The 25165-nt window shown below is 35.8% G+C and overlaps 2 protein-coding genes across 3 annotated transcripts in view; both read left to right on the plus strand.

The window, feature by feature from the left end:
• Positions 1-3032, plus strand: part of LOC109230819 (sodium/hydrogen exchanger 4) — a 6530-nt gene extending 3498 nt beyond the window's left edge. Inside the window, exons 9-14 of one of the 2 annotated variants that reach the window (XM_019396261.1) lie at positions 371-471; positions 584-685; positions 1034-1178; positions 1260-1322; positions 1423-1506; positions 2360-3032. In XM_019396261.1, coding sequence (XP_019251806.1) covers positions 371-471; positions 584-685; positions 1034-1178; positions 1260-1322; positions 1423-1506; positions 2360-2644 — 780 coding nt within the window. In that variant the 3' untranslated portion in view covers positions 2645-3032. The remainder of the gene's footprint in view (positions 1-370; positions 472-583; positions 686-1033; positions 1179-1259; positions 1323-1422; positions 1507-2359) is intronic. The other variant, XM_019396262.1, reaches the window with a different exon arrangement.
• LOC109230820 (protein ENHANCED DOWNY MILDEW 2) overlaps positions 13649-25165 on the plus strand; it is a 31117-nt gene continuing 19600 nt past the window's right edge. The window contains exons 1-5 of the mRNA XM_019396263.1: positions 13649-13834; positions 22728-23177; positions 23259-23355; positions 24760-24813; positions 24918-25042. Coding sequence (XP_019251808.1) covers positions 22768-23177; positions 23259-23355; positions 24760-24813; positions 24918-25042 — 686 coding nt within the window. The 5' untranslated portion in view covers positions 13649-13834; positions 22728-22767. The remainder of the gene's footprint in view (positions 13835-22727; positions 23178-23258; positions 23356-24759; positions 24814-24917; positions 25043-25165) is intronic.

A 25165-nucleotide genomic window follows, 5' to 3' on the forward strand; every position in this document is an offset into this window, starting at 1 on the left:
GTTGGTCGTGAGGTAGTAGACAATTTACTTGTCACTCAATTTACTAATTTAGTCTGTAGTCTGTCTAATTCTATCACCCCCACCCCCCCACCCACCACCACCACCACCACATACTCTCTCTTTTTTCAGTCCCCTCTTTTTGCGATCATCTAGATTTTAATATTGTTAAATCAATTTTAATTAGCATGTTTTCTATGTAAGGTATGATCTAAGGTCAAGCTATCTTATTCAATCTTTGTGGGAAATCAAGCGTCTAAGAGTTGCTGATCTGTTCCTTTGCATGTTTATTTTCATATTTTCTGTTCCCATGTAAAATTCATATTTTATAAGTTTTCTCATGGTATTTACAGCGTGATTATGTTGTTTAAAGCTTTTCAGCCTCAGTGGGATTTTGACCGTCTTCTTTTCCGGAATTTTGATGTCTCACTATGCATGGCATAATGTGACTGATAGTTCAAGAATCACTACGAGGTATGCAATGAAGGTGTCATTTATATATTTTCTACCATGTCGAGGTTATCGTGTAATGCACTTGTAAAAAAGTATGATTATGTACTGAGATGCTGCATACTTTGGAGCGCAGGCATGCATTTGAAGCTATGTCTTTCATTGCTGAAACGTTCATATTTTTATACGTGGGGATGGACGCACTGGACATTGAGAAGTGGAAAATGAGCAAACAGAGGTGAGATATCCCCTCAATGTTCAAGTCATTCAGCTATTAAGCATTTATATTAGGGGTTATCAATTCATCTTTGAACTTGGGTTGCGGCATCTTTAAAACTGTGAAGGTTTCTCAACTCGTTTACGATGTTTGCATCCAATAGCTATTTCACTAATGCTTAACTTCTTGTCACCTTCAATTTATTGGGATAGCCGATAAAGACATAAAATGTATCTAGAAAGTGAGTGGATTATCAAATTGGTGACTTGAATAAAGTCGTTGGATACCATTCCGTTTGCCTACGTTCATATCAGTTGTATACTTGGGTTCAATTCTGAATGTTTAACTTCTACTTATTCATGCTGACAGTGTTTGGACTTCAATGGGGATATATGGCACCGTGCTCATGTTGATAGCTGTCGGGCGTGCTGCTTTTGTGTTCCCTCTCTCTGCTCTTTCCAATTTCATGAACCGAAATGCTACAAGAGCACCCTCAATAACGTTCAAGCATCAGGTCTCATTCAAGTTATTACTCGAAATAATAATAATAATGTTGTGAACATGTGCGCTTATGTTGTGTGCTATTTATTATCAGATAGTAATTTGGTGGGCTGGTCTTATGAGAGGAGCTGTCTCTATTGCCTTGGCGTTCAAGCAGGTACTTTAGCATACATACGGGTCTTAGTTTTGTTAATGAAGTGGAACGAGTATCTTCGAATATGTACGATTAATTTTGAGACTATAAACTTTTGATGCAGTTCACTTATTCTGGTGTTACAGTTGATCCAGTGCATGCCGTAATGGTTACCACTACAGTGATCGTTGTGCTCTTCAGTACACTAGTAAGTTTATGCCAATCGGATAAGATAAAGAACATTGACTTCTGATATGGAAAAATCTATTATTTTTTGTTGTTGATATTTGTGGTTCTTAGAGGTGGCAAGATTAACTCATCTCGCAAACATCCCATGCAACCCATCCAAGCTTAAATGGGTTTGGGTCAATACGCATTTATTGACGTGACCTGACGGGTTGAACCCGAAATAGCCCTTCATCGAACTAGTGGGTAAAAGCATGTTACACAAACCCAAATATACATAATCGAATTTGGAGATCTCGAAATATGTAAATTTGGAAGTACTTTAGCTGATCATTTAAGGAATATACATTAGTTTTCAAAAAGAAAAATAAAAAGGGAAAGGAGGTCGGGAGATGTTGGGTGAGTTAGGTTATGACCAGTTATTTGACCTATCTTGGGCCAACTCATATTGCCTCAAGCAAACTTTGGGTTGGTCGGGTCATGAACCATTTATTAATTTGACAGTTTTAACCCGCCCAACTTGACCCAACTCGTCAATTTGGTACCTCTAGCTGAAATCTATTACTCCCTCTTTTTAAAAAAGATTGTCCTAATTTGACTTGGTACAAACTTTAATAAAGAAGAGAAGACTTTTGAGATATGCGGTCTTAAATAAATCATAGCATTTGTGTGACCGAAATTTGTTTGAAACTTGTGGTCTTAAACCTGCCAGATCATTTGTGTGGCTGTAAATCCTTCCTATTAAGGAAATATTGGAAGGTGTCAATCTTTTTGAAACGGACTAATAAGGAAATAATTTCTATCTTTTTGAAACGGAGGGAGCACTTTCTTTATTTGCTTTTAGTAAATAAAAGAATTCATTGGTTCCATTGCAGGTTTTCGGCTTCTTGACAAAGCCACTAATTAACTATCTGCTTCCACATCATGACCATACAAGGAGGAGTATAGATAGAGAACCAACTATCTCAAAAGATAGGCTTCCTTTGCTTTCATTTGAAGAATCTGCCACAACTAACCTTCTACGCGCGAAAGATAGTTTGTCGATGCTGTTTGAGAGACCTGTGTATACGATACATTCCTACTGGAGGAGGTTCGATGACACTTACATGAGGCCAATATTTGGTGGGGCGCGTAGAAATGAGTCCTCGGAGTCAGGATAGAAACTAAGCCGTTGGCCTAGTCGTTTGCTGAGGAAGTGACGGTATTGAAAATGTTCGATGGAGGCGCAGTAAGGGACGATACCTCATCGGCGATTTGACATTCTAACACCTAATATGAGGTTCAATGCTCAAGGGGTGCACTTATTTTGACAAGTTAATCTATGTTGGGAATTTGGAGCTCTTGTTTTCTCAACTCTTTTTCATGAAGTAGAGAAAGGGAAGGTAAATTGAATGGGAAGAAATTTTAAGTTTGACTTAGGGGAGATGTTTATTAACTTGTCTTTATAATTGTTTGTTGTGTGACAATTTGTACAAGCATGTACAACAGGGAGGTTTCCATATGGTGCAGGTTTCTTAGCAAATAAAATTAAGTTCATAGTTGTTCTTGTGTGATGGATCTTCCATTTTTTTTAATAATCGTGATGTCCAGGCAAATTTTGTCAGCTTGTGCGTATCAATTAATTTTACGAGATACCTACTACTTTTGACTGGCACGTGTAGTATTGCGTCCATTGGAATTTGCATGTGCGCAACTTAATTTGACGATAGATCTAATATTCATTGTTGTTAAACAAATGAAAGAAATGGTTCTGAGTATGTTTAGTCCAATTTAAACCCAAGTAAATTTCAGTCGAATTAGATCATGATACATCTATTGACAACATGTTCTAAAATATGTTCGTTTAACTTGATTCAACCACATGTATAGAGGGATAGCCGGTAAAAATCAATCAGCTCCTATATTTATACCAATTAACTAGTTTTTTGGGTACGTGCGTTGCACGTGTCCCAAACGCGCGTACCCCCATTTTAATGAATACAAATTTTTTAAAAATCACATACAAATTATTTTGAGTTATAAAATGAAAGTTAAAAGAATAATTCTTAAAAATGACGATTGTTGATCCTATTTAAACTCAATAAAGAAAAAATTTACTCCATAGAAGTTCTCAATCTTATATCTTGGTCAATATAAAGTTTATTGCAATTTATAATTTTACTACTTTAATTTCACAAGTTATCATGTTTTCCTTTTTAATTTTCGTAAGAACATACATAACTCTAGGTGATTTAAGAGTTCTTTTCTGATTTTTTAAAAGGATAATCTATGTCTCAAGAGTTTGAAATTGAGTGCTGTCGACCTCAACCAATCGGCTAAGTATTAAATGGATAAGCTATTTAAATTTAATTTTTTTTCTCTCTCATGAAATTAGATTGAATGTTAACTCTCTCCCTCTCGTGCTTTGTGTGATTTTATTGGCCCTTTAAACAAAATATTGATTAGAGTATTATTTGATTATTTTTCTATAGATTTGTTACATATGAAATATATTATAATTCTTATTTTTAGAAAAGAATAGCGAAAACACTATAGATACTGGCTTATTTTATTCTCCATGGAAATAAATAAATTATATTAGAGAAAAAGTTCACGTGATCAATAAAAAAAATTAAATTACCTTTAAAAAGACGGATCATATTTGTACGTGCGATAATGGTTGATATGCCTTGATGATAGGCTATAATTGCATATTTTAGTCGCTTATTACACTCGAATTTACTGCACTTTAATTGAGTTTGCGCTTTAATCGCTAGTGTTTTGCACTAATTGTGTGTTTTATGCCTTGTAGGTGTGATTTCGAGCTATATAGATGTTATGGAATGAATTTAAGTGATTTGAAGCTTTGAAGTCTGAGTAAAAGCTCAAGGAATTAAGACGGGACATATTTTGAGACATAGATTCGACCTAAGGAGGCAAGAACACATTTGGAGCAAGGCGGAGAATTCTTCTACGAGTTTTTCCTTCCTCTTCCTATTTTTCATTGTTGGTTATGACTTTTAGTATTGTAGTTTTACATACTATTATGAATAGCTAATTTGTTATCTAGAGTTTTGATAGAACCTTTTGTAGGTTAAATTCTTGTTATGTTTTTATATAATTGAGCCATAGCCTTTTCTCTATTTGTTCAACTACGTTTATATTGTGGTTGATTGAAGAGCTCTCAATTAGTTGTGCCTATTTAGTATGCATAACTCGGGAGAGAGTGCATATTTAGGTAATTGTTGAACAACACCACTCCCAGAGTATATGAGGGATCAATAACCGAGGGTTTAAAGGTGGGATTAGGGATAACGAAGCCTTGGGTGCGATCTGAAGTGAGCTGTATTAAAAGCCAGCTAGCGTATCTCGGGAGAGTGCGTCTAGTAAATTGTCGTAATTACTCGGGAGAGATTTACGGTAATAAGAGTGCTCATGATCGGTAGAGAATACTTAGGCGAAATTATAGAAGACATAGCGGGAAGGATTCCGACAATAGGGGAAATCATAACTCTAGACCTCCTTAATCTTTTCTCTAACCCTCAGTATCGTTAGTTGTTAATTTACTATTTTAATTTGTTAGTTAATTAGTTAAACAAAAAAATCTTAATATCTATAAGTTAGGAATTGTTCACGCTTGTCTTCTTGGTGATAGTGAACAGCTGTAGCTAAACCTTAGTTCTCTGTGGGATTCGACTCCGGACTTGTAAACGGGATTATATTTGCAACGACCGCATTGTCCTTTTTATAAGGCTTAGTTGGGCGTGATCAAATTTTGGCGCCGTTGCCGGGGAAATAATGGTGTAGTTGTAGTTGTATATATTGCTAGGGTTCAAGTTTGAACTTTTATTTTGTTTTGTTTTTTCTTGGTATTTTTTTTATAACTGTTGATTTGAGAAACATGACATCTTGGAATTATGGAAATTTAGGTGTAGATAATTCTACTATTGATCTCCATACATATTGTAAAGGAAACCACCCGTGGCAAAATTTTCAAAACGTTCCTGAGAGCGAGTTATGTGCACCAACTCAATCTTATTTGTGGAATGTGTGTGATGTGTGTGGTGGTAAAAACGGTCACCTTCATGGTTGTGCTTATATTTCTTATTTTCCCCCAACCCCTTACTACGATGGTTCCACCTTTTCTTGTGAAGTTAATAGGAACAAAGAACCTGGGAATGCGGATCTGAAGGAGATCAAGGATATGCTAAAGTGTCTTCTGGAACAAAACAATGAGAAACAATTGCACATAGAAAGGCAAGAGGCAACTATTCGCAAGAGTACACTTTGGACCGCATGTGCGGCACTCCAAAAGTGGCCTCACAGTCGCAGAAGCGAGGCTTGGCCTGGTGGACTAGTTCCGTAGGTGCGGAGGATGGCGCGCAGATGTGCATCTGTAGAAGCGGAATAGCCACCGTAGATGCGGAATTTTGGACTTTGGTGTTTGGACCGCAGAGTGGGGTCGAGCGCCACAAATGCGGGCTTCCAGAAGTAGATACTGGTCTGCAGAAGCGGGACCGTAGAAGCAGATTTTCCTGGGCTTAAGTTAAAGCCGCACCTGCGATGGATTTTCCGTAGGTGCGGAGCCATAGGAGCGGCTATTAGTCTGCAGAAGCGGAATCACTAGGCTGTAAAAGGGTCAGATCGAGGGTTTGTTCCCATTTTTCATCTTTTGAGTTAGACACCTCGATTTTGGGCAATTTTGGAAGAGATTTTCAAGGAGTTGATCAGGGTAAGTGATTTTGACTTGGATTTGGCTATTATATTTTTTATTAGTGTTTTGAGTTGGAAATTTGGGAAATTTTGTTAAAATTTCATAAGCTATAATTCTAGGATTTGAAGGTCGATTTGAGGACAGAATTGAATAATTTTAGTATGGTTGGACTCGTTATTGAACGAGCGTTCGGATTTTATAAGTTTGGTTGGGTTCTGAGATGNAAAAGATTGGACTTTTCCTGATGACGGATCTTCTAGACAATTTTCTTGAGGGAAGTAAGTCTAAAGAAAATACCAAAAAGATTTTTTGTTTTGTTAGGTAGTGTAGCAATCACCCCTTGGTTTTTCTTTAAACCATGGTTCTTTTCCAAGGGTTTTATTTGAACCGGGTGTAGTTAGTTTTTTTTTTGGGGAATAGGAGCCATTGTGTTTTGTTTTGAAATGAAGCAATATCTCTTGACTTTGTTATGCCTTGAGAATAGTGAGTACTTTGGCTGTGACGCTTAGGCTCAGTTTTTGACACTTGTATAAGTACCTTAAATTGTATGATCTTAAATTTGCTTAACTGCTCTGACTAGGGTGTCTTGATGAATCCAATCCTGAGTGAGTTATGTGCCATGTGTGTGTAAGGTTTTGTGATATTCTGTGCAGTGCATTTGATGCCTAGAACTTGCCCCGTGTGTTTGCAAAGCGAAATAGTAGTGTTGTTCAGTCTTGGAAGTGATATAGGCATTTCTTTGTTGAGCCAGATATGTATATTTTATCCGCCTAATTATTATGTATCGTAGTTAACCTCTTTGAGCCTGTAATCCTGTTTCTTTGGCAACCACATTACAAGCCTTACCCATTTGTTCGAATTAACCATCTATTTGAACCATTGAAACCTCTCATGAGCACGTGAATTATTATGAACTATGTAAAAGTTAAAGTGTGGGGTGGTTGGTTTGGCTTTTGAGTGGAACTAATGAAATAAGGAGAAAGGTGCACTGTTTTGAAAAAGTAAGAGCTACTTGAATTGAAAAGAAAAATAGTTGGATTCTTGTGAAAAAAAAATTCCTTGATAAGTGGTGGCTCTTGATGTAAGTGTGCTTAAAGAAGAATGGGGTAATATACATTGATGTGAAGGTGGAGTTTTGGTTTGACATAAGTATGAGGTTTAAATGTTAAAATGTATGTATTAAAGTGCTTAGGGAGGTGTAGTCACTCTTATATCTAAATGTATCCTACCCGTCCCGTAGCCTACATTACAACCAAATAAAGTCCTAATTGATCCAAGATTGAATGAGCTCGATTAGTGGAGTAGTACACTACGGGCAAGCTTATGGTGCATCTTTTGTGGCATATGAATGTTATTTCTGAGAGTGAGTGAATTCTTTCTATCTTGAGTTCCTAAGTGTTCTTAAATTTTATTGTGTGGAACTACTCTCTTTTATTGTGTGAGGGCACTTGATTCATGAAGGAAAGGTAATGTCAGTGACCTCTATATTAGAGTAAGTAGGTGAGTTGTGAATAACGTGTGGTACTTGTGAGTCAAATCTTGAGGTGAAGATGTTACGCTTTTGTGCTTAGTCTGTTTTAAATACTCTTGGTGTGATGAGTTAGAAGAATTGTTTAAAAAGGTCGTGTCTATAAAAAAAGTGTAGTTTCATTGCTCGAGGACGAGCAATGGTTTAAGTGTGGGGTGTTGATGCTAGGCTATAATTGCATATTTTAGTCGCTTATTACACTCGAATTTACTGCACTTTAATTGAGTTTGGCGCTTTAATCGCTAGTGTTTTGCACTAATTGTGTGTTTTATGCCTTGTAGGTGTGATTTCGAGCTATATAGATGTTATGGAATGAATTTAAGTGATTTGAAGCTTTGAAGTCTGAGTAAAAGCTCAAGGAATTAAGATGGGACATATTTCGAGACATAGATTCGACCTAAGGAGGCAAGAACACATTAGGAGCAAGGCGGAGAATTCTTCTACGAGTTTTTCCTTCCTCTTCCTATTTTTCATTGTTGGTTATGACTTTTAGTATTGTAGTTTTACATACTATTATGAATAGCTAATTTGTTATCTAGAGTTTTGATAGAACCTTTTGTAGGTTAAATTCTTGTTATGTTTTTATATAATTGAGCCATAGCCTTTTCTCTATTTGTTCAACTACGTTTATATTGTGGTTGATTGAAGAGCTCTCAATTAGCTATGCCTATTTAGTATGCATAACTCGGGAGAGAGTGCATATTTAGGTAATTGTTGAACAACACCACTCCCAGAGTATATGAGGGATCAATAACCGAGGGTTTAAAGGTGGGATTAGGGATAACGAAGCCTTGGGTGCGATCTGAAGTGAGCTGCATTAAAAGCCAGCTAGCGTATCTCGGGAGAGTGCGTCTAGTAAATTGTCGTAATTACTCGGGAGAGATTTACGGTAATAAGAGTGCTCATGATCGGTAGAGAATACTTAGGCGAAATTATAGAAGACATAGCGGGAAGGATTCCGACAATAGGGGAAATCATAACTCTAGACCTCCTTAATCTTTTCTCTAACCCTCAGTATCGTTAGTTGTTAATTTACTATTTTAATTTGTTAGTTAATTAGTTAAACAGAAGAATCTTAATATCTATAAGTTAGGAATTGTTCAAGCTTGTCTTCTTGGTGATAGTGAATAGCTGTAGCTAAACCTTAGTTCTCTGTGGGATTCGACTCCGGACTTGTAAACCGGATTATATTTGCAACGACCGCATTGTCCTTTTTATAAGGCATAGTTGGGCGTGATCATGCCTATTATCAAATAATGCAATAACATCATATCAAATGAATAAATAATAATCACAAGTAAACAGTTTAACCGTAAGTATATGACACAATATTTTAAGGAATTTAGAAGTTTGAAGGTATTAGAAGTTCGCGCAGATTCGTATTAGACTCCCTGAATACTTTTGATAATCAGTTAACTTTAAAGTTTTAAATGTTAGGAAAAATCTAACATTGTTATAAATAGAATTGTATTTATGGTGAATGTCTATATTTAGAGAGATTTTAGGGTTTATTACTTGGTGGTTAAGTCACCATCTCCCTATAAATAGATTGTTCTATTCCATTGTAATTCATCCCAAAATCAATAAGAATTCTCTCTCCCTACTTTTCTCTGCAATATTGTTCTTCTTCTTTTATTGTTTCATAACACTTTATCAGCACGAGACTCTAACCAATTGAGTAGAAGATTTGGAATTGAGCATAATGATTGTCAATTATTCCATGAACTTCCTTCATAATTAAATTCTGGATTTAAGGTAAGTATTTTACCGTATTTTTCTCTTTTATTCTATACTTTGATTTTAAATACAAGCAAAGACAACGACGTTTGATTATAACTCTAATGGAGTTTGTAAGAAATTATAACCACCTGAAGTGGTAAAATTTCTATGTCTTGCTATGATCAAAGTCATGTATGATCGTGAGCACAAGAAGTGAAAACCTGTCCCATTGAATTTGGTCCATTCTCATTCCCTTAAGAGAATGTGATAGCAATATGTGATAAGTCTGAAAGAAGACAAAATTATTACCGTGAAGGTATCAATGGATGTGGACGTGGCAATAGACGAAATTATAATCGTCATCATTGTGATAATGAGAATAATAAGGATTCTCAAAATAATCCTTCACTCTGTGAAAAATATTTGTCATCGATTTGACATGAGATTTTGTAACGCACATATAGATGATTATGGTCCATTCATGATGTGAATGTGACAACATCTGATTTATGAATACTTATTCATTCTTCAAAGAATATGAACGTGCTAGTAGTAGTGAATATACCGCACTCACCTCTAGAAGGAGGTTTGAGATGATTTAAGAAAATAATATCATGAATGGCCATTGGTCACGTACCTATTGTACGCCAAAATATTTTGGCATTGTGATTATTAAAAGACAACGGTAATGCAAGAAACAGATCTTGCATATAATTTTGACCATAACCATAATGGTATAACTTTCTCTTTAAAAGAAATATTCACCATATGGGTGTTGATGAATATGTGGTACTACAAAATTAATTGAGAACTCTGCAAGAGCCAATTATACTATTTTGGAGAAACACAATTAATTACCAATAAGGTACTGTGTTGTAGTAAGTCTCAAAGAAACTTATTCAGTTTCCAAAGTATACGCGAAAGCGGTTGATTATATTGAGACTATAAATAAAAGAAAGATTTAATATCTTCTATTACTACATCTTGTAGCGGGGTAATATGTATGTGAAAAGCTACCCGCTTTATTCTCCAATTTGTACTACATAAACAAAAGAATACCACAATGAAGTGGATATTTATTGATATAAAAACCCTTATCATAATAAACTTGGAGTTTATTCATAATTGCACACATCATGGTGTAAACCTGAAGTTTATCAATATTAATAATTTATCCAGTTGGCATACTTGGTTTAGTCATGTTAATTCATGTATGATGTGCAAAAATAATAGAGAATTCACATGGGTAAATATTAAAGAACTAGAAAGTTCTTTACGAATTCTCTTATATTGCTTGTTCTCATTAATTAATAGATCAACTAAAATTGGGATTGAATCCCATGAATGCTGGAAATATCAAAGGTGAATATGGGCCCATTCACCTGCCATGTATACCACATGAGATGCATCTATGAGATGGTTACATGTGCGATTATTATTAACCCGCAACATGGTGTTTGCGAGGTAACTTGCTCAATAATTTAATTTAGAGCATATTCCAGATTTTCTATTCAAGAAGTTCATCTTGATAAATTGGTCTACATCACAGTTGGTTTAGCAAAATGATTTATTGAGTGCCTCCACTTAATAGTTAAACAATTGCTTATGAGAACAAAGTTTAATATATCAGTTTGATATACGTTATATACGAAAGTATATTAATTTCTCCCCTCACAAGTGGTTCATGGTCAGGAACCAAATAATTCCATCTTATTATTATTGATGTGCGGTGTATATTTTGATTAACACCATAACGCACAAAGATGGGTTCTCAAAGTTGAGAAAACAAGTTAGTTTTTCTAACACGAGGGGGAGACATGATAAACAGTTGAGAAAAGGTTACGTGGAATGAATTTATCACTTGTACATCTAGATCCTCGAATAAGATAATATGAACTTGAAGTTTATAAAAGGATAATTCAGTTGCAATATATTGCAAAGGATGCTAGACGCATTTGCTGACTCAAAGAAAGTAACTATATTCTCATTGCAAATGCTCCTATTAAGTCCTAGAAGGACAAAGTATATGGTACGCTTGAAGCGTATAGACAAGTCGGTTTCAAATAAACTTCTTGATAAAGCAGATGAGCAAATGATCTAAATGATCATAATAAAGGAGGCATGTGATCTAGAAGATCACTTGACATAACACTTCATAAAATCTCATGAGAGATTCAGGTACCTGAATATATGAATGAAGAGATCTCTATGTTATGTCTTTATGAAAAATAAGGAGGTTGGAACCGATATAAAATATTTGTCGACGACATCTATAATAGCGCTAAATATATATGAGGATCTTAAGTCAAGAGAAACAATTCAAGTAGAATTGGTTTCATATGAAAGACATGTAGTTTTGGACCTGTAGTTCAAACACTTGAAAGTATAAGTCAATGGTATGTGCAATCAGTTTTCGATATCTTATATGTCTAGCATGACATGAAAACTTGATATGCATCTAAAGTCTATTATATGACTTATATAACTTAACAATCCCTGAAGGATTTAAATTGCTTAAAGCATATAGAATTCATGGTCATGAAGTACTACATCCTCAATGCAATTTGTGCACAAATGTATCTTGCTATAACTATATGCATGATAATATGATAGCAAGAGCTTTCACCTCTATGTGAAGATATTGAACTAACGATTCCAACAAGATCATATGAAGACAATCCATCTCTATCAAGAATGATGATTTCAAGGTGCAATATATTCATTCAAGTTAATATGGCTGATTTGTTTATCAAATATCTACCAAAGATCTTTTGAAGATGGTGCACAAGATTGGAATGCAAATGCTCAAGGATGTGAATTGATGCTCTCATCAGGGGGAGTTAATACGCGTTGTACTCTTTTTCCCTTACAAGGTTTTGTCCCACTGGGTTTTCCTTGCAAGGTTTTTAACGAGGCAACCAAAAGGCGTATTATTAGATATGTGTACTCTTTTTCCTTCTCTAGAATTTTTTTCCCACTGGGTTTTATTTTAGTTAAGGTTTTAATGAGGCACATTATCTGTTGAATAGACATTCAAGGGGGAGTGTTATAAATAGAATTTTATTTATGGTGAATGTCTATATTTAGAGAGATTCTAGGATTTATTACTTAGTGGCTAAGTCACCATCTCCCTATAAATAGATTGTTCTATTCCATTGTAATTCATCCCAAAATCAATAAGAATTCTCACTCCCTACTTTTCTCTGCAATATTGTTGTTCTTCTTTTATTGTTTCATAACAAACATCTTAATTTTAATTTATTTAAAGAAGGAAATATTTAATATACAAAGTTTAGTTGATTTCACATTCCTAAATATTAGGAAAGAACTTAAATTACTATTTTATCTAATGTAATTTTTTTAAGGGTATAAAAAGCGAACAACATTTCGCTAAGGTCTTTCGTGCTTTTAATATAGTATACTAGTGTTATGATACGTGCTTTGCGCGTGTATTTAAGTCGGTATAAAAATAATATGATTTCATTATAAATTAAATTTTTGAAAATATAAGTTACTGAAAACAATAAATATTGATCATATTTAGCTTGCTCAATAAATGAGAAATATGACTTTGAGTTTTGGTGGTTCCGCCAGCTATCGAAGTTATCTAATTGACTTTTTTTGAATTTTTAATATTTATTACAACATTTTATTTAACCTTTAAATTTTATAATTTTAAAGTTTTAGTATTTTTATGCTAATTATGTTTTAAATATATGGTAGGAACTCAAATAAGCGCCTACATCAAGTGTACCATACGAGGTTCTTTAATTATGTTTCCAAATATTACATATTTTTAGGATTTCCTATATATTTCAAATATGGAAAAAATTCGTAATTAAAATGTTAGTTATTTTTTATTTTCAATATCCTAAATATTAGGAAAAAATTATTAAATGATTATTATGTCTAGTTTAAACTTTATTTTTAAAGGGTAAAACAGGCGAGTGAAATTTCACCAAGGATCTTCATGCTATAGTATATAAATATAGATAGATAGATATAAATATTTAACGACGCTTATATTATAATAAAGTAAGCAATAAAGAGGAAAAGCTACTCGTCCAACGAGACTCACGGGAGATGCTATCAAAGAAATTATAATATAAGAAAAAACGTTCATAAATTAACCGGTGCATAGTCACATACTCGGTGCTAATTTAGATTTAGTCGACATCTAAGAAAAAAAAGGACATGTAATTATCCCCTTTTTATTTTCCTTTTACATAAAAGGAAAAAAACTATTAAGGCCGAGTCCCAGTACCTATAAAGTAGCAAGCATTTCAACTATTTATGAGCTCTAGATTAGATTCTACCGCCAACTTTACTTCGAATTAGGGTTTCGCCATTGCGCGCCATCGCACGTCTCCGGCGACTTCGCCGCTCGCTTCTCTTTCGTTCTTTCCACAGGTACGGTAATTACACGCAACATTCTATAGTTTCTTCGAATTTATACCCAGCCCTAAGTTTTTAATTCTTAGAACGAGAATCGGTTTATGAATGCCTTGTGTTTTTCTCGTTTTCTCATTTCTTCTTTGTTTGTCTAATTAGAAATTGAATGTGTTTGGGTGATACACGTAGTTCGACAACTTTTTTGGTGGTGGTATGAATTACTCTCCCGTCCCAATTTATGTGTCACTGTTTGACTAGACACGGAGTTTTGAGAAAGAAATGAAGACTTTTGAAACTTATGGTCTAATTTGTGTGAAGACTAGGCACCTTTCTATATTTGTGTGACTGTAGTTCATCTCATTAAGTCTAAATATATAAAGTTGGCATTCTTTTTGGAAAGAATTACAAGAAAATACACATGACTTCACACCATAACAAAAAATGGCCCATGTTTTTAAGTTTTACCCCACCTAGCCCACATTGTACATATTTTGAAAGCACTTGCAAATTCAAAATATATGTTTTTACAACAATTGCTTCTAAAAGCTATGGAGTTAATTCTTTGTTCTCACAACTATTGCTTTCACTCTCTCTTCTTCTCACATCTTTTACATATGCTTCAAAGGACCGTGTATTTTCTGTTTCTCCTCTTGTGTCACCTGCTTGCAATGAAAGAAAATTGAAAAGTAGAAGTCCACCATTGAAGATCATTCAAAGCTTTGCTTTTGAAAATGGGTTTTTTTGAATTTGTTAGTTGTTTGGATTGGGTATTGTTTCAATTGATTGAAAATATCAAAAGGAGTACAAAATTTAAATTTGAAGTGATTTAGAGTAGATTTGAGCAAGATTTGAATTAAATTTCAGAAAAGACGCAAGAAAAAAGACGAAGTCAGTTTTTTGTATAATTATGTATAATCTTGTATAATATTGTATGAGTGTAGAAACACACCTTATACACTGTTATACACTTTTATACACCTTTATACAAGCGTCTGTAGACGAACTTCTTCCACGATTTTCAGTTGCATTCTTATTCAAAACCAGTCCAAATCTCCATTAAATGACTTCAAATTTTATATACAACCTCCTTGTACTATTTCTAACAAGTCTAAATAACACCCACTCCAAATTTCTCATAAAATCAAATTCGAAATTTAAACCCACATATTTAAGCTTGTTAAAAATCTAATTTTCACCACCCAAATGAAGTTGATTTATTAAATTAATATTTGAGTCACAATTACTGGTTCGAAAAGTAATTTAAAAGCTTGAGGAATCTTTTTTAAAAATTAAATAATAATTTTGAGAACCTATTGGAGTTGGGTGTTGAATCTTAGCCTATTATTTATGGGCTAGTTAGTTGTAAATTGAAATATGAGCTATAAAATTGAAAAGTATGGAGCCCAGTTGTTCTAATGTGAAATTTTCCCTTCTTTTTGGGACATGCTAAAAGGGAAAGTGCCACATAAATTGGAACGGAGGGAGTATTTATTTTCCTTGTTTTTGTCTTTATTCAGAAGTGAAGGGAAAGAGTTGGAACCATGATCATATGTCTATTTAAGTGTGTATTAACTTCAATTTGTTACTCCAATTTTAGAAATACACGATTCTAGAAAATAAAAGTTTTAACTGCCATTGAGGCATCCATAGATTATTTTGATCCGTTTTAGAAGTCAGATTGTGTTATGCTCCAAAGATTGATTCATACATGACACACCCAATCCAGTAAACATTGGTCAATTACAACTCGAAATCAAATCAAATTAAATAGAAATGCTTCTAACTATTACACTGCAACTGATAATAAACACCATTTGTGGCCAACTATCATTGGAAATCCATTTTTGGAAGTTAGATAATGTAATTGAAGAAGAACGTGAATTGGGGTTTTGGGGGGTGGGGTTGGATGGGGTGGGTTATCCACATATCAGTAACATAATTTTGAGACGGAAAAAAGAGAGAGAAGATCAAGAACAATACCAGAAAACTTGGGTTCAAAACTCTGAACCCAAGTTTAGAGTCATTTGTATGCTTGGCTTGGGAATAAACACGAGTCAGCGATCCACTTTAATGAAGGAAAGATGTCAGTTGTCCACATATCTAAGCTTATTACTCCGAACACCAACTAAGTTTAACTAACTTTTAAATCTTTTTTTTGAGCATACCTTACCCCTACATTGTAATGGTAGAAAGGCTGTTTCCGACAAATCCTTGCTCAAGGATCAGTGAAAATAAAGTAACAAACAATAGTAGCAACAATATAATAGGAGCAAATGGCACAACATATATTAATAAAGAACCAGGAATAAGAAAAATACAAAAATAGTACTGGTACTACTGATAAGACTAAGAGACTAACTACTACCTGTCAACTTTCCACCCGAATTCTCGACCTCCACCCTTTCCTATCGAGGGTCATGTCCTCGGTAAGCTGGAGCAATGACATATACTGTCTAAACACCTCACCCCAATACTTCTTTGGCCTACCTCGCCTTTCCCTAGACCCGCCATGGTCAACTTCTCACACCTCCTGACCGGGGTATCTATGGATTTTCTCTGTACATGCCCGAACTATCTCAGCCTCGATTCCCGCAGTTTGTCCTCCATCAAGGCCACACCCACCTTGTCCCTAATAATTCCGTTCCTAATCCTGTCTTTCCTGGTATGCCCACACTTCTATCTCCACATCCTCATTTCAGCTACCTTCATCTTCTGGACATGGGATTTCTTGACGTGCCAATGCTCTGCCCATACAACATAGTTGGTCTAACCACCACTCTATAGAACTTGCTCTTAAGTCTTGGTGGCTTCTTCTCACACAGAAGCCTAGAAGCGAGCCTCCATTTCATCCACTCGGCTCCAATTCGATGAGTGACATCTTTGTCAATCTCCCGTTACCTTGGATTACAGTCCCAAAATATTTGAAATTATCCCTTTTGGGGATGACTTGTATATCAATTTTCACTTCCACTTCTGCTTCAGGCATCCCATCACTGAACTTGCACTCTAATGGTAGACATGTAATTTTTGACCCTTCCCGAAATTTTACACATTTTAGTGTTTAAATATTTAGTTTAGGTCTAATATCGCTATTTTAACTAGTTTTGACTCTTTTACTTTATTTTATCACAAAAATAAAAATTACAAAAAATATTTTTTGTTATTTAGCTAATTGATATTTTATCTAGTTACTTTTAGTTTATTAACCTTTCATAAAATTAAAAGATACATAAATAGTATTGATATTATATTTTTCCCCAAAAAAGGATAAGAAGAAAAATTTTGCACGAATTTTGTCTTGTTTTTACATGATAAGATCATTATTTTGAGCTTGACTTGGCCCACAAGAGGCCCTAATTCAGATGGCCCTAAACCCAAGACCCATAACCCATCTGACCCATCTCCCTTCTAAATCCTAGCCATTCATCCCATCTAATCCTAGGGCTATCATTAATTTCCCACCCAAAATAAAAACCCAATTTCACAAACCCTGGACCTACACATCTACGCCCCTACCCTTCCTGAAACCAACGAACCTCCAGGTCTTCAGCCAAAAAACCTGCACACACAAAAAACAAACAAAAATAAAAAAGGGATACACACTCATAGAAAAGGAAGAACGAACAGAGAAGGAAATTGGTTGCCTCCCCAAAAAGACTCAACTCCTCCCAATTTCCAATAACAACTCCTAGCTTCAAAGAGCTAAAATCTGTCACCTCCAACTCCAAAAATCATCCATACTCTCCAACACCCAGCAACCTAAACACATGATTTTGGATAGAAATTGGTATAGGAAAGTGCTGGGGTTTTGAGAGCTCTCTTCTCGATTTTCTTTGGTATTCCAAAAACCAGGAAAAAAATATTTTAATCTTTCTGTCTCTACTTTTCAATTCTAGTTTTGGCTTTAAGATGAAATTTAGTTGAAATTCAATTTTTGTTGGCCGTCGCTGCCCGAGGTTTGCCGTTCGTGGTTCTGTTCAAATTCGATTATTATTCGAGTTCCAGTTACTCTGTTGTTGATTCGAATTTCGTTCCTGAATTCGCTTTTAGCCGCACCATTTATCAGAATACATTAAAAAACAAAAAGCTTCATATCAGGTTCATCCATTTTCTCTTTTACTATCTCATGTTAGTGTTGATTTGAATATGATAAGAGCCGTGGTTAATCTGCTAGGTCTTAAATGTTCCGATGAATAATTGTCGCTCGAATCTGTTCGGATTTAAGTTAAAGGATAAGAGTTTGGTTGATCTCATGCTTGATAATTAAGCTCAAGTGACTGATTCTTTGCTTGCATTTCCTGGAGTTTTGTTCGTTTTCTTGAAGTTGAGCATCTGCTCATTTACCGTCAACTAAGTTTAATGGATTAGGTGATCATATGAAAATTGGAATATTGATATGTTAGAATGCTTTAAAATTCATCAAGTTGAAGCATGGGTGTTCTTGGCATTTTTCTAGCAAATTGTTTGTTTTTTTTCCTATTTGCCTTTATTTCGTTTAAGAGGGAAGAATTGGAGTTTCCTTTGAAAATATTGATGCCTATTGTGCGTGAAGTGAGCTGATAGAGTCCTTTGAGTACACTAGTCAAATCGTTGTTGGTTTAAGTCTGCTCAGTCTATGTTTCATCCGTCGAGTGAAAAGGAAAGGTCTAGCTAGCAATTGTGTGCAATTTTAGTCGCTTTCTCATGCCTCATGAGTTTTTTTTAGTTGCTTATAACATGTCATCATTCATGATTAAAACCAATAACATGTCATCATTCATGATTAAAACCAACAAACTAGTTTTTCTTTGACGTGAAGACTATTGGAAATGTTGAAGTGGCTTAGGAGTTAATCCGTTAATCGTGGAGTCGGAAATCACCATATCTACATGTATGGCTAAATTGTTATTCCTTGATGCAAATTTGCTGTTGTGTAGTAGATTGAGGTGAAATCATGGCATCTCGTTTCTGATCTTCATGGTAGGACTCCTGAGAGTTTGCTCTTAGTTATGTTGTTTGGTTGTTTCTTCCTAATCATCATGTTCGGAATTGTTTCTTCATGGAAAAGTTTTTTGAATACATCTTTGATATGATACAATTTTCGTTCCCATATGAACACTGGCGTGGGTCGTTAGATTTTTTTTTAGCATGCAAGCTTGCTTTGGATGATTATGTACACGTTCGGGTGGCATAGTTACAATTTTTAAACTTAAAAATAAGGTACACGTTCGCGTGACTTTGGCCAAACAATCTTAATAATAATAAAGTGTTATAATTGTGTACACGTACACGTGACATGATTTTTGACGCGCCAAGCAAAAAAAGAGTACACGTACGCATGACTTGTTTCAAGATGATTTTATAATTACGAATAATCAAGCAACTAAAAGCGGTAAAAGGATAAACACACATAGGTTCTAAAACGCGTAATGAAACAATTTCATTAATCCAGGTATGATTAAAGCGACCGTGCTAAAATCACGGAATCCGGGAATGCCTAACACCTTCTCCCGGGTTAACAGAATTCCTTACCCGGTCTTTTGGTTTCGCAGACTTAAAACGGAGTCAACTTTCCTCGATTTGGGATTTAAAATAAACCGGTGACTTCGGACACCATAAATTATCCCAAGTGGCGACTCTGAATTAAATAAAATAATCCCATTTCGTGGAAAAACTTCCTATCCCATCGGGAAAAAGGAGGTGTGACACCAAGTATTTTATTTTCGACCTGCTTAACTTGAAACCTTTAGGCTCCAGCGTCTGTCTCCAAACCTCCAACCTTGTGTTATCCCCCGCGTCTCATCATTCAGTACTATGTCATCTACAAATAGCATACACCATGGCACCTCCCCTTGTATGCTTCGCGTTAGCACATCCAATGCCGGGGCAAACAAAAACGGGCTAAGAGCCGATCCCTGAGGTAACCCAATCTCCACGAGGAAATGCTCGAGTCACCACCCGCAGTCCTCACCCAGTCTTAGCTCTCTCATGCATATCCTTAATCACCCTAATGTGTGCTACTGAAACACCGCTAACCTCCAAACATCTCTATAGGACCTTCCTTGGGAGTTGGGGCCAAATTCATCTTCACCAAGAGCACATGTGGCCTCCCCCAACTCCTCTATTATCACTTGGCATCGACGATTGGGTCATCCGCACGCAAGAGTTTTAAATTTTGTTTTAAATAAATTCTCGCTACCCTGCTTGCGAGAAAAAATTTCAGTTTGTAATTCTTGTTCATCAAACAAAGTTCATCGACATCCTTTTCAGCAACTTACGCTATCAAGCTCAAAACCATTTCAAACAATATTCAGTGATTTATGGGGTCCATCACCGATTTTATCAATTGATAAAAAGTTATATTACTGCATTTTTGTTGATCAATATACAAAATACACTTGGCTTTATCCATTGAAAAATAAAAGTGAGGTTAAAGAACTTTTCAAAGATTTTCAAGCATTAATGGAACGTCGTTTTAATACAAAAGTTCTGTCAATCTATACAGATGGTGGTGGATCAATGGCAAATTCCTAATTAAAATCAGGAAGAGCCTATACAGGGGCTGCCACCATGGCCTCTTTCAGAGTTTCAAAAGCTTTTTTAGCTTCATCTTTTCGAAATGCATTTTTTCTTAACCTGTTAGTTCGTGGTTTGCTTGTCTTCCCATATCCAGCAATCTAGGCCAAAGAATCCCCTCAGTGCTTTTATTTTCCTTTTCCACGCTTTTATGTTCTTAGGGCTAGGCCACTCAATCATAGCATGCACCTTGCTGGATTGATGGCAACTCCTTTTGCTGTAACTATGTGACCCGAAGTACTCCACCTTATGCCCTCCAACAGACCAATTAGACCTCCTTGCAAGTAAGGAATTTTCCTCTAAGCTTTTTTCAGCTTCACATACGGTTTAACTGTATAAGCTTGCATTCATGGCCCATGGAGTACCTATCCCCTCATCTGTAGCACAAACTATGGGCCTTTGGGTATGCAAAACCCCCATGTGATGTTGTGTTGTTCTTAGCATTGAACATGTTAGTGGCATTTTTAGTAGCTTGAACTCCCTTATTAGCAATCGCTCCAGTGTGGTGCTACCATCAGACATATACCTCAACTTGCTCCTCTTTAACATAGCCTCTATGGCCTTCTCTTGCAACCTAGCTTGTTTCAGGGTCTCAACTCACCAGCCTGAAGACCGTGACAGATAGTTTAACTTCTTCTTTCAATCCTCCCACAAAATTAGATAGGAAGTACACATCATTCATAGTTGGCTTCCAGATGAGCAAATGAGCCCTGAGCTCTTCTACAACAACAACAACAAAAAATTCAGTGAAAATCCAACAAGTAGGGTCTGGAGAGGATAGAGTGTATGCAAACCTTAGCCTTACCTTTGTGAAGGAAGAGAGGCCGTTTCCGATAGACCCTCGGCACAAAAAAATATGGTAAAGAAGCAAATGCAACAAGCAGTTCCAACAATACGATACTAGATAAACTAAAGCGAAAGAGACTAGAATTGGATAGAGGTAAGGAACAGAACAACATATATTAAAAGAAAACTAAGCCTAAGGGAATACAAGAGCAATACGAAATACTAATGGTATCGAAAAGAAACACGCCCAACAACCTACTAAAGTATTCACTGTTCTTATTAAAAAGCTATTCTTCAACTGTCCCCGTTTGCACCATTTTGTTAAATTCTTTTACCACATCTGCCACTAGTGATTCCACAAACCTTCTGCAAGTGTTATCTCTAAATTCAGCCCAGGTTACCGAACCTCTATTCAACAAAAGGTTGATACCACGATTCAGCCCTCTAATTCAAGTAAAGGATAGCTTGTTCTAAGTTTTGCAACTTAGGTACCCTATAATCTGAAATTATAACACTTTCTCACCCATACCATAGGATCACTACCCTCAAATGATGGGAAACCTGATTTGGGTAAGTGAGAATGCAATCCGTTAAATTTGATCATTCATCCATCATTGACAGGAACAAGTAGCAATCCAACCCCAGGTCGTGCAACAGCTTCAATTTCTCTTTGCTCAGCCCCCTTTCAGAGGCTACCAGTCGATCAGAAATCTACTCAAACTTCAAAGAGGGCATGGATGCCTACTTGAGAATCGTTCAATGTACTTTGACAAAGTGCTAATTCATCCCGCCTTTGATTTGTTTCCTCCAAGGATTCTTCTTCTCTCATCCTTTTATCAAGAGCTTTAGTCAAGTACCCTCTGCCATAGTTGTTCACCCACAAGAACCAGAAAGATGCTCTGATACCTATTGTTATACCCCAATAACTATCACTTGACACAAACAATTAATGCTGAGTCAGGCTAGTTTTATTGCCACATCAGCAAACCATTCAATTACAACTAGAAATTAAATAAGAAACTTAAATGGAAATGCTTCTATTACACTGGAACTGATAATAAGCACCAATTTTCGGCGACGTATCATCAGAAACCTGTACTCGGCAATGTAATTGAAGAAGAAATGGAAATCGACATGAATTGGTAACGGAATTTTGGAGAGGGAAAGAAGAGAGAGAAGGCCGAGAACAATACCAGAAAATTTGAGTTCAAAACTCTGTATCTCTCTCTTTGCATGTGGCATTTATATGCTTGGGAGTAAAGATGAGCCATCCATCCACTTAAAATGAAAGAAAATCTCAGCCTTTCACGAGTCTCGCTTGTCACTCTTACTCAGCCTTCATTAACACTGACTACTTTTAACTAACATATTGGATTTCGAAGTGGTGCATAATTCCAATTTTAGAACTATCCAATGCTTAACGATCATGATTTTCACAGCAACAAGGCTTCATTTTCATCTGAAAAAAGCTTTTCTACTATATGGATATGTTTTCCCAGTTAAAGAGTATCAGCCATGTCTTAACTCCATGCTTTTTAATCTTTGTATACTGGGTGAACTTCATCGGCAGGTAGTCAGGTATTCCTCCAGAGCATTTGGGGAAAGTGGGTATGGCATCTTCTGATGATGAAGTTGAAGCAGTCCCGAGTACTGTCTCTAACTATGAATTTGTAGATGATAAGGATGAGCCTGTTTCATTCGCGGAGCTAAAATTTCAGTGGAATGAAACTGAGAGTCTGGATGGGAAAAAAAGACACGTTTTCTTGCGTGGGACTGCGGATAATGGCCTTCAGAAGATTTATAAGCAGGTCACATCATGGAAGTTTGATTTTTCACGTATAGAGCCAGCGGTTTCAGTTTTATCTAAAGAGAACGGTTGGATCAGACTTGAAAAACCGAGGAAGGCTTTCCAGGATACCATTAGGTCAATCTTGATCACTGTGCATTCCTTGCACTTCCTGAAAAAAAATCCAGAATCTTCTGGCAGAGCTTTGTGGGATCACTTATCTAAAGTTTTCAGGTTCACATATTATGTATTGTGTATTAGCATATATTTTCTTTTTGTTGAGGGGAATCTAGAATCTTACCCATGTTTTTGTAGTGTGTATGAGCCCAGGCCTTCGGAGAATGATCTAGTGGATCACATGAAATTTATCAATGAAATTGTTAAGCGTGACGGAAAATTGGCTCAATCCAAGGTTTGTATGATTCCTTGCTTTGATTGGAAAGATCTCTAGTTCAAATAGTTTTAAATTCACCTTTGTTATCTGTTAGTCTTCCCTCTTTTTTAAGGAAAACACCCTACACTAGGAGATACATTGCATTAGGGGTAAAAACTGAATATAAGTTGGCAAGTTATTGGCTGATATCACTATTAAATGTTCCACTTTACCTATGCTTCAAATAAATTGTGGGGTGAGGTTGCTGGGAGGTACTTAGAATCCTTACTTAAAATGAAAAGGAAGTATTTAAAATGTGAAAAGTGTAGTAGTTGAAAGATATCACATAACAATAGTTTATTTAGTTTTTGAATTGTTAGGCGAAGAAAAATTTGCCATTTAAGGTAATCAGCCAAGGAAAGCTCTTTATGGGGGTCTCTGTTAACTAAGGGGGGAGGTCTCAAGTACTTTCTATGTTAGAGATGAGGTACAAGAAGTTTTGTTATATTAGAGTCATACGGCTTGTTTGGACGTCGTTCTTTTTGGCTAAAAGTGCTTCTTTTTTTCCCAAAGTTAAGGTGTTTGACCAAGCTTTTAGAATGAAAAAAGCGCTTTTGAGTAGCAGCAAAAACAATTTTTGAGAAGTAGAAAAAAATTGCTTTTCCCCAAAAGCATTTTTCTGCAAAGCACTTTTGAGAAAAATACACTTAGAAGCACTTTTTAAAAGCTTGCCAAACATAATTGCTGCTCAAATGCTTTTCAAATTAATTAGCCAAACACTAATTGCTTTTCAATGGAAGTAATTTTTTGAAAAGCACTTCTCAAAATAAGTTGAAGTGCTTTTCAAAAAATTACTTTCATTGAAAAGCAATTAGTGTTTGGCTAATTAATTGCTAAAAACCGAGATTGACCTAGTGTGGGGTGCGAACGGCTGGTTATGGAGGTGCGAACGGCTGGTTGTGGAGGGCATAAGAAGAGGTAGAGGGCGGCCTGAGAAGTATTGCGGGGAGGTGTCTTAACTCCATGCCTAAAAATCGAGGTGGTTTGCGACTTACCAGCCTTGAACTCTTAACCTAGAGTTGTGATGACAGCCCATTTAACTTTCTTAATTCGCATATCCTTACTTGAAAGTACTTTCTCTCTGTCATAGTGTTTGAGGGAGTTTTCTCTACAACTCTAGGTCAAGAGTTCAAGGCTGGTAAGTCGCAAACCAAAAAAGTACCTCTCGTATATCTCATAAATATACATAATTTTTTTTCGTGAACTGAATTAGCCGATGTTTGACTTGAGATGGAATAAAGTACTCCAGATCAGGTTGTTCCTTTTTGGCCTGAGTTTCTCCTTTTTCCTTCTGGAATCTGTTTTTCTTTCCTTTCCTCTTCTCAAGTATTTCGCATCTTTATAGTTTATAGCAAAAGGTGAAACTGATCTTATTTTCTGCAGGTTTTACTTACTTTTTTGGAGGAGAAGCCTAAGAAGAAGAAACTATTTGATGAGGTTGTACATATTCTTTCCCTTGCTTTTCTAAGATAGGAAAGCAGGAGTTGAGAAACAGAACATCTGGTTTTCTTTTTGAGCTTGTGCTTTGTTTATTTTGTCAGGTTGGGTCAATATCCGAGTTTATAGTCGATGAGATCATAGATGACAATGAAGAAGAAGAAGAAGATGATTACAATCACTTCGAATCTCTCTGCGCAATATGTGACGATGGTGGTGAACTTCTTTGGTGTGTGCTTAGTCCTTATCTTACCAGAAAGACAACTCTGATGTCCAGCTTATGTTGTATTTTTTCCTTGAATATGCGCTCGCTTAGTTGAACTAAGTTTAGTTTGCCAAATGTTTTCATCTT

This window comes from Nicotiana attenuata, chromosome 8 (assembly GCF_001879085.1).
Source record: "Nicotiana attenuata strain UT chromosome 8, NIATTr2, whole genome shotgun sequence".
NCBI classification, from domain to species: Eukaryota; Viridiplantae; Streptophyta; class Magnoliopsida; order Solanales; family Solanaceae; genus Nicotiana; species Nicotiana attenuata.